Below are 10,506 nucleotides of genomic sequence, written 5' to 3' on the forward strand. Positions count from 1 at the left end.
ATCCCGGGGCGGAGGGGCTGCGAGTGCGGGGTCGGGTCGCGGGCGCGGTGACTCCGCCGCCCCCGGGGCTGGGCTTCCCGAGGCCGGGGGCTGTGGGCGGTCGCTGGCGCCCACCGTGCGCCGAGGGCGAATGTGTGGCTTCGGCTTTGCCTCCAGGTTCGAAGAGGAGAGACATGGAAGGTTCTCGTTCCGCCTTCAGCTTAGACCGCGAGGCCTCGGGGGAGGCTCACGGCTCCGCGGACCCGCTGGAGGGGCAGGACGGCCAGGACCCGCCGTCCCCGCAGAGCTCTGCCGACTTCACCACAAGGTGCGGGGGACCCTCCAGCAGGGACGTCCCACCCTGACCCAGGGGCCCAGAGATAGCAGGAATGCACCGTTGGGGCAGGGTTCAGAAAGACCGCTGAAAGTTGTTTTACCCGCCAAAAGTAGTCTCCGGAGCAGGAGAAGAGCCCCAGCGTTATGTCTGCGCCCACTGAGGAGCGTCTCAGTGCCCTCTCTGCCCGCCCCATCTCACCTTCCAGCACATGGGGGGAACATTTCCCTTACAAGGCCGCGCAGCTTCTTCACAGCAGCATTGCTAATTGTAAGGGCTACTTTGGGCCAAGTGCGGCCCGCAGAGCCTTACCTGTGTCATCTCATAAAATCCACCCTGTCATCCCATTGTATTTGCCCCTGTTATGGACTGAGTGCTTGTGTGCCTCCAAAGTTCATATGTTGAAGCCCTGATCCCTGGTGGGATGATATTAGGAGGTGGGGCCTTTGGGAGGTGGTTAGGGTTAGATGAGGTCATGAGGATGGGCCCCCATGATGGGATTAGTGTCCTTATGTGAAGAGAGACCAGCGTGCCCTTCCCCTTTCTGTCTCTGTCTCTCTCTACGTGAGGACACAGTGAGAAGATGGCCATCTGCCAGTCAGGAAGAGAGCCCTTACCAGGAATTGAATCTGCTGGCACCTTGATCTTGGACTTCCGTCCTTTAGAACTATGACAACTAAACTTCTGCTGTCTAAGGGCAGCCAGTCTGCAGTCGTTTGTTATAGTGGCCCAAGCAGACGAGCACTGTCCCCGTTTTACAGATGAGGAAACTGAGTCATGAAGAGGCTGAGGAGCCCATATAGGTGAAACAGCCAGAAGCAGCAGAGCCAGGTGGTCTGGCTTTCGCCCAGTATGCCAGCTGCCATTTCCAATGACCCTACAGTGGCCTGACAGCTAATTGCTTGTATTAAGATTTACTTGCTTGACTTCAAAATCCTTTCTATTTTTTTTTCAGGAAAAATTTTTTAAAATTTCAATTTCTCTTATTCCCACTGTAGGTTATCTTTTCCCACTTATTAATATATTTTTATATTAACCAAGGAATACTTTAATCCTGGAAAAATGAGAAAATACACATGTATTAGTTTGCTAGGGCTGCTGTAACAATGTGCCACGGACTGGCTTAAGCAACTCATTTATTGTCTCACAGTCTGGAGGCTAGAGGTCAAGATCATGATTTTGGCAGGTATGTTCCTTCTGAGGCTGTGAGGGAGGGTCTGCTCTGGGCCTCTCTGCTTGGCTTGTAGAGATGGCCATCTCCTCCCTCTGTCCTTCATGTCATCTCTCTCTATGTGTTCATCTGTGTCCAAATGTCCCCTTTTTATGAGGACACCAGTCATATTGGATTAGGGCCCACCCTAATGACTTCATCTCAGGTTGATCCCCTTCGTAAAGGCCCTATATCCAAAGAAGGTCACAGTGTAAGGTACTGGGGTTTAGGACTTCATTGTAAGAATGGGGGGGGGGGCGTATAACTGAATCCATAACAACAAGTGAGCAAAAGGAAAAACAGAAACAAACCAAATTCATGCCCCCAGCCTGTATCATTGTTGTGTTTGGGTGTCTGTCTTCCTGGCTTTCTATATGTGTATAACAATATGGCACGCATAGAGTTTGTGTTCTCAGCGGCCAAATCCCTTCTTCACTGGGCAGGTGCTTTGCTTAGGCTCTGTGGCCCATGACTGGCATTTGGGGGCTGGCTGGTGGAGGGGGTCAGAGTCTGAGGTTCCCAGAGTCTGGGGCTGCTCAGCCAGGCCATCAGCCTGACAGTGGGACAAGTCTATCGCTCAGAGACCCCAGCTTGCAGCATCCCCTAGAGAGCGCGGTGGGCGTGTTGTGTGTGTATGTGTGTGTGATGGGGGCGGGGGCGCTGTGACTTGTAGATAGTGAGAGCATGAAAGAAGCAGATCCGCACTTGCCCACGTGCTCTTCCTGCTGCTGTGCACCCTATCCCTGCATCTGTCTGTCCGTCTGTACCTCTTACTATCAATTTGCTGCTTCTCAAGCTGCCCTCAGACCTGCCAAGGGTCCACGAGTGTGCCGAGAGTGTCTGCTCCCGGCCCAGCTTGGGGCTGGTGCTGCTGGCTCTCAAGAGAGAGCCCTGCCCTGGGCACACTCGCCTGGGCAGACAGCAGCTGGAGTGGGGCAAAGGGCCACAGGGTCACAGGTGGTGGGCTGGAGGGGGCCAACTGGTTCTACCTCCAGGTGCCGCAGCCATCTGCCCTTGTCAGTGGGCAACCTTACAGTGCTTTCCACTTCCTGTGTGGTCCTGGGCGATCCTGTGTTCCTTGTGCACCTCAGTTTCCCTTTCTGTAGAATGGGGATGACACCACCACCTGCCTCTGGGTCGTGAGGGTGAAATGAGGCAGTGGGTGGTGCCCAGCACATGGTCACTCTTAAGAGGCTCCCTCCCTCTGCTCTCTACCCTCCCAGGGACGTCCCAGAGGCCCCTAAGGAGGAGGCAGAGGAGTCCCAGGGCCCCCTGAGGGAGCGGGACTTGAAGGAGGCCTACATCCAGCTCGTCCACGGTGTGCAGGAGTGGCAAGATGGCTGCATCTACCGAGGGGAGTTTGGGCTGAACATGAAGCTTGGATACGGGGAATTTTCTTGGCCCACGGGCGAGGTAACTCCCTTCCGCTGCTTCTTCCACGAAGGCTTGCCAGGGCTCCACCGAAGATGGCGGCCTCTCTCCTTCTAAGAGTTATATGATGTGGACTTTTGGGTCCATCAGTAGGGAGGATACTAGGCTGATGTCTCTCCTACTTGAGAAATGCCCAGAGAAGAAAATTCTCAGACTTCCGATGTGCCTGTGGTTTGCACGCAGGTCCATAGAACGAGGTTTGGGAAGCTGTGCCGCAAGAAGATGTTTTAAAATTGCAAATTACAAGGGGCAGGCCCGTGGCTCACTCGGGAGAGTGCGGTGCTGATAACACCAAGTCTAGGGTTAAAATTGCAAATTACTGTAGCAACTTGTATGTTTACATTGGCGAAACTGCTGTGTGTTTAAGATTAAACAGAATGCAAAAGAGGTTCTTGAAGACAATGAAAGCACGTTCTTGCCCCCAGTGCCAGGCCATCAGTGGACCTCAGTGGAGACTTTCTGGAGTTGGCTGCCTGAGACTGGGCCACAGCCAAAGCCGTTTGCTGCTCCTGCTGTCCCAGGCTGGGTGGAGCAGCTGAGTGCAGCCAAGCTGGGTGTGTGTTGCATCGTGGGGGGGCTTGGATCGTCTCCCTGTGGGATGCTGGGTTTGGAAGATTTGCCAGGGATGTGTCCTCTTCACCTGCGCCCTGTGCCCCAGTTGAGGATTCTGCCCTGGTGTTGCCCTGATCATTGTGTGGTTAGCTGAGACCTCGTCTGGAGGTGATGCAGGGGTGTGTGTGTTGAGGGGGGGAGGGGTTATAAAAGAGTCCAGGGCAGCCCAGGACTCCTGGCACTGCAGCCTTCTGGGGGGCAGGCGCTGGCTGGTGTGGCCTCTTGGGGACTGCGTGGGCTCCTGGCTCTGCCTCCGTCTTCCATGCTTCATTCTTCTCTGGAAACCTGGTTTCTCTGACTTTGGTTCGAAGGCTGGGGACACCTGGCCCAGCCCTTCATCCCCTGCACTTAGTCTCCCCAGTTCAAGAAACTATAGACCAAGCTGGAATCTCTCAGTCCCAATTCCAGAGTCCCGTGAGAGTGTCAGTTGGCCCAGCTTTGGTTAGACGTCCATCCCCACCCAGGTGCTGTGGCCTGGGGCAGGACCTTGGCAGACATGGCTGTGGCCTTCTACTCTTTTCCATGTGGGCATCTTCAGAGAGTGGATGTTGGCATGAGTCAGGCAGATGCCTTGTCAGAATATTTTCATTCAGCAGATGTGGGGGCTCAGAGTGGCCAGGGCCGGGGAGGTGCGCTGGGCATCGTTGGTGCAGGGAGGGTCGTTTGTGTGGGGTGTGCTTGCCCAGAGGAGAGCTGGAGGGGGGTAGATGAGCAGGGGTCTCAGGGTAGCCTGGGGAGTGGCAGGGTGTTGGGGTGGGAAGAAGGACAGAAGTCCTCCAGGACATGAAGCAGGAGCAGCTGCAGGTGGAGGCAGAGCTTCCAGGCACCCCAGCCCTCCCCGTCTGTAGACATGTTCCCAGTGCATCTGGAATGCAGCCCTGACTCAGAGGAGACTCCAGGAGCAGATGCTTGTCCAGCCACGGCAGCTCATGAGCCAGAGAAGGGCAGAAGGACAGAGAATATGCCCCACGCCACCATGACTTTGGGCTGTTAACTATCAGCACCATTGGTTCCCACGGGTCACATGAGCCTCTTGGTCTGTGCAGGGCATGGAGGGAGGGCTGGAGAGCGGGATGGACATATTCCCTCCAACCCTGCATTCTGGGGCGTGACACAGAAATCTCATGCATGGAAATGTGAGGAGCTGAGGCCCTAATGTTCCCCCTAAAATTCTGTACAAATGATTTGCAGTGTAAGATTTCTTTTTTAATTTGGGTAGACTCTCTGATATGCCACTGCAGCATTATACAAATTAAATGCCCATTGACGGAAGAGTGACACCCAGCCTAATTCCTCTCTGCTTGCTGAGTGTCCTTGCACTGGCCAACTCCTTGTAATGAACAGAACTTAGATTCAATCCAGCAAGAAGCTGCACAGGGCCCTTGTTACTACGAATCCTGGGTAATGTTGTCTCAGGCTCGGCTGGATCCAGGGACTCTGCTGACTCAAGCAGATCCGCCCTCTCTCCAAGTCAAGGCTGGGTCTGGGTAGAGAGTCCTCTGGTTGGCCAGTCCTGGCCTGCGTGCTGGGGGCTCTTCTGTGCAGGGAAGAGGAATTCTGTTGTCAGAAGAAAGGGAAGAGACGCTAAGCTGGCAAAAATCACAATCACCTTCCTGCTGGGTGTTGCGTCTGGGTGGTCTGTGTGCGCAGAGGGCCGATGGAGCGCTCCTGGCCCCGCTCTGACGAAGTGGGCATCTAACACTAGGCGCGAAAGTTACCTGTCTAGTGGCAGGAGAGCCCTCGCAATGCAGGTCACACTCTTTCTCTCCTGTGGCCTCAGTTGAGGGACAGGCTCCAACAGTCTCCCCTAACATTTGTGGGCTCAGGCCAAGAACACGAAGGCCCGCATCCCAGGAGTCCTAGTCTTGGGGTGTTATGAGTCAAAGCCCTACCGTGTTCCCAGCCAGGGCCACAGCCCACCCTCCCAAGGCCAGCCCTGGGGATCTGGGCAGGGTGGGGCTCCTGCATGGGGACAGGTCCTGTCCACCCCAGTGTGGGGACTGACCTGGCCAAGGTCCCTAGGGAGAAGGCAGTCCCAGACAGCTCTCAAACCCCCTCCCTGAGCAGAGGGCAGGGAGGGAGCGTGGCTGGGGCTGGCTGCCTGGCAACCTTTGGGTGCTTTGGGTGGCCAGCATGTCTGTTAGAGTTGGTCAACACTAATAGTCATGCTGGCCGCCTGAGCTTGAAGGAGGGCCAGTGGCCAGGCACCCCTGAGGCCTCATGCAGCCTGCCAGGCTTAGAGGGTGCCATCAGGTTCTGGGGTGACTGAGGGCAGCAGTTTCTCAGAAGCCAGGAGCTGCTGACCTCTCCACCCCACAGTTGTACCGCGGGCAGTTTTACCGGGACCACTGTCATGGCTTGGGCACCTACATATGGCCGGATGGCTCCAGTTTCACTGGCATGTTTTACCTCAGCCACCGTGAAGGCTACGGCACCATGTACATGAAGACAAGAATCTTCCAGGTGAGGGGCGGGGCTGCGGGGTGTCCAGGTGGAGGGCGGGGCTGCGGGGTGTCCAGTGGAGGGCGGGGCTGCGGGTGTCCAGGTGGAGGGGGGGCTGCGGGTGTCCAGGTGAGGGGGCGGGGCTGTGGTGTGCTCAGGTGAGGGGAGGTGGGGGAGTCTGTGTACAGGCCGTTGGACAAAAATATACTAGGTTCTGGGGAAATTTGTTTTCTTAACTAGAAGTAGCTTTCTTATTTTTAGTAAGTATAATAACTACGGAAAGTAAGTGTATAAATAGAATGTGAAAAGTCTTCCTCATTACATTCCCCAGAAAGATATTAGCAAATTGTGTGTATCTTTTAGGTTAAGAAAATGCACTGTAAATGTTTATTTTTTGATTTGTAAACTGGATCACTCTGTATATATTGTTTGAAACTTTTCTCTGGAGAGCACACCTAGTCTTTCAAATACCTTTTATTTTATTACAGTATAATTTATGGTAAAATTCCCCCATTTTAATATACACTTCTGAGAGTTTTGACAAGCATATGGTTGTGTAACTACTACTGCAATCAAAACGCAGAAGCGTTCTGTCACCCCCAGTACAGCCCCACACCCTTTGAACCCGTCACCGCTCCAGCCTCCAGGCTGCGGCAGGTCTGCTGTGGCCTGCAGTTGGGCCCTCCTGCGAACGCTGGACTGGTGGGATCGTTTTCAGCCCAGCGTCTTTCCCTTGGTGTAGTGCATTTGGGGCCATGTGTGTGGCTTTGTGTTCCAAGGGTTTGTTCCTTTGCAGTCCTTTCTCCGGGGGATCGAGCCACCACAGTCTGTCCATTCCCCACGGAAAGCCCTGCGGGCGCTTCCAGCGTTGTGTGCCTGTGAGTGCAGGGCTGTGAGCGTCGATCACAGGCTTTCGTTTCACGTGGGTGCACGCGTGGGCCTGGGCCTGCGGGGCTGTGTGGTGAACGACCGCCCCACTTTCCCCAGGGGCTGTCCTGCGTCCCCTTCCCCCGGCGGTGCAAGAGAGTCCCAGCTGCTCGGCGTCCTCACTTCCGCCCGCCAGCGTGGTTGGTGTGGTTTTCATGTCGGCCTGTCTAGCAGGCGTTGGCCTTTCCCTGGCTTGTCCCTGCTCGGCGGGCGATGCCGAGCCCCTCTCTGTGGCCTGCGTGCCTCCCCGTTTCCCCTTGGTGGGGCATGCCAGGGGTTTACCAATTTTATTCATCTTTTTTCCCCCGTAGAATCAACTTTTGGCTCAGTCGATCTTCTCTCCACTTGGTTCTGTTTCATTATCTGGTTGTTTATTATTTTCTTCCAAAAAAAAAAAAAAGGATTTGCTATTCTTTTCTCACTTATTGATTTTCTGCTTTTTGTCTTATCTAGTAAAGATTTAAAGCTACACACATTTCCCTCTGAGCAAGGCTCTGTGTTCTACAGTTTTGATGATATGATATTATCATTTTCAGTCTGTTCAAAGTGTATCCTAGTTTCTGTTGTGATTTCTTCTTGACCCACGGTTTGTCTAATCAGGGTATTGGTTCATGTTCAGTGTTTGGGGTCTAGTTGGTTTTTGTTACTGATCTCCTGCATACTTGCCTACTTTGTATGATTTCAGTTCTTTGAAACTTGTTGAGACGTGACCACATCATGGCCAACTTTTTAAGTGTTTGTGTATTTGTAAAAGGAAAATGCATTTGCTGAGTGCAATATTTTATATGTGTCTTTTAGGTCAATTCTGCTATTTGTGTTGATTTATTTTTTGGCCTGCTCATTCTATGAATGACTGAGAAAAGTATGTTAGAATCTCCCACTATAATTTTGAATTTGTTTTTCCTCCTTAAAATTTGGTCAAATTTTGCTTTATGTATTTTGAGACCATATTATTAGATGAATGGAATTTTAGATTTATTTTATCTTCCTGGGTTGAACCTTTTATTATTATGAAGTGATCCCCTCTTTTAAAAAAAAATCTCTTATAATGCTTTATGATCCTAAGTCTAATTTTTAGATTTTAATAAGGCTCTATCAGCTTTTGAGAGTTCTTTTTCTTTTTTTTTTTTTTGTCTTTTGTCTTTTGTCTTTTTCCGTGTCCGGCAACGGATCNGAGCGCCGCCGCGCTTCCCAAGCGGCGCACTATCCAGTGCACCACCGGGCCGGCCCCGAGAGTTATTTTTCTTATGGTGTGTCTTTCTCTATAGTTTTACTTTCAACCTTTCTGTTCTGTTATGTTTTAGATATTTCTTCTCTTTATGTTTAAAAAAGTATATATGTGTCTTAGTCCATTTCTGTTGCTTATAGCAAAATGCTTGGAATGGGTAATTTATAAGAAACAAAATTTATTGTTTACTGTTTCTGAGGTTGGGAAGTCCAAAATCCAGGGAACACATCTGGTGAGGGTCTTGGTGGTGACGACAGTGACCCAGGGGTCTCACATGGCAGAAAAGGGTGGAGCAGAGAGAGGCAAACCTCTCATCTGCTCTTCTTTTAAATTAAAGCCCTCAGAACCACACCCATGACCGTCATTATGAATCCATTCCCTATGGCACGGTCCTGCAATCTAATCACCTCTTCAAGGGCCCACCTTTCAATTATCATAATAGGATTCCCTACCCTCTTTACACTGTCACAGTGAGGACTAAGTTTTGGGGGGACATTTGACCCAAGGCAATATGTAAGTGTTTATTTAAATTTAGTCCAATAACTGTCATTGGACGTTTAGGCCTGTATTGTCTGATATGGTGGGCACTGGCCACGTGTGTCTGCTGAGGCCTCATGATGCGTCTGGTCCAGGTAGGGTGTGCTGCAAATGTGGAACACGTGCCAGACCCTGAAGACTTACTAAGACTCAAAGAATGTAAAATATCTAAATAGTTTTGAATATTAAATGTATGTTGAAATGATACTTTGGAAAGATTGAATTAAATAAAAATATTATATTTAAGTTAATTCCACCTGCCTCCTTTTACTTTTCTGTAATGTGACTACTAGAAAATTTAAAATCATATATTTGGCGCATGATTTTTCCATTGGACAGCTCTGATTTAGACCATGTACATCTGATATTAATAGTAATATGTTTGGGTTTAAATCTACTGTCTTATTGTGCACTTTTTATTTGTTCCACCCTTTCTACATTTCTTCTCTCCTTCTTTTGCCTTCATTTGTATTAATATATTTTTTAAAATCACCTTGTTTTTACATTATCAGTTTGAAAGTTATACACTCTTTTTCTTTTCTTTCAGCACTACCCTAAAAATTACAGCATGAGTCTCGACTTATCAATTCTAGTATTAATTGATACCTTTTCTATTTCTATGAAAATGCAAGAATCTTAGACTACTTTAACCCCATTTAACCCTTTTGAATTATATGCTATTATTTGGATCTATCACATTAGGGGTTGGAGAAAACTTTGGGAAGTGATGGATGTGTCTGTGGCCTTTATTGTAGTGATGGTTACATGGGTGTAAAATTATCCCCAAACTCATTGAATATGTACATTACATATATACATCTTTTAAAATGTCAATCATACGTCAATAAAGTGGCTTTATATCTATCTGTCTCTATAGCTTATATATATCTCTCTCCAAGAAATTATTATTGTTTTATGCAGTGAGCGTTTTTAGATTTAGCTAGGTATTGTCATCTTTTCTGCTTTTATTTCTCCCTGTGTTTCTGGTCTTTTATCAAGGGTCATTTTCTTTCTGCCTGAAGAATACATGTAGAATTTGAATGTGCATATGAAGATGGCATACTTTGTAGTTTCTGCTTATTTGAAAATTAGTTTGATTTTTTTTTTACCTAGTTCCTGAGCAATATCTCCACAGGATGCAGAACGCCAGGTTGATACTTACTTTCCCTGAGCACAGGAAAGACACCCCCTTTGTTTCCTGGCTCCCACTTTTGCTGCCAAAAAGTCAGCTGTCAGTCTAACTGTTGCTCTTTTGAATAAATATGATCTGTCTCTTCTTTGGCTGCTTTAAGGTTTTCTCTCTCTCTTTGGTTTTCTGTAGTTTCACTATGATGTATCTCATTATGGATTTGGAAAATTCTCAACCACTAGTTCTTCAAATATTGCCTCTGCCTCATTTTCTCTTATCTCTCTTTCTGGGGTTCCAGTTACAGGTATGCTAGACCTACTGACGGTACCCTCTATGTCTGTTATCCTCATTTCTTTTTATTTTATTTTAATTTTTTTATTGAATCATAATTGATTATACATATTTTTGGGATTCAGTGTTGACATATGTTGATCAAATCAATATTACTAGTATGTATATTGTTACAAATTGTACGCATTCTTTATGCCCCTTGTGCAATCTCTCCCTATCCCCCTCTCCCTCCCACCTCCCACCACTGATAACCCTAGATTTCTTCTCTCCCCCTGAAAGAGTAATGATTATTCTGTTGATTTGTTGCCTAGTTGATCTGTCCAATGCTGAAAGGTGTGTTCAGGTCCCCCAATATTATAGAGCAGATGCTTCTTCACTCTGTCACT

At 49.2% G+C, this 10,506-nt stretch overlaps 1 protein-coding gene across 1 annotated transcript in view; it reads left to right on the forward strand.

Annotated features, from left to right (window-relative positions):
- Positions 1-172: 172 nt before the first annotated feature.
- The window catches only part of ANKMY1 (ankyrin repeat and MYND domain containing 1), an 83,237-nt gene continuing 72,903 nt past the window's right edge, over positions 173-10,506 (forward strand). The window contains exons 1-3 of the mRNA XM_008583719.1: positions 173-307; positions 2,747-2,936; positions 5,886-6,029. Coding sequence (XP_008581941.1) covers positions 174-307; positions 2,747-2,936; positions 5,886-6,029 — 468 coding nt within the window. The 5' untranslated portion in view covers position 173. The remainder of the gene's footprint in view (positions 308-2,746; positions 2,937-5,885; positions 6,030-10,506) is intronic.

The sequence above is a fragment of the Galeopterus variegatus genome, unplaced genomic scaffold, assembly GCF_000696425.1.
Source record: "Galeopterus variegatus unplaced genomic scaffold, G_variegatus-3.0.2 Scaffold3013, whole genome shotgun sequence".
NCBI lineage: Eukaryota > Metazoa > Chordata > Mammalia > Dermoptera > Cynocephalidae > Galeopterus > Galeopterus variegatus.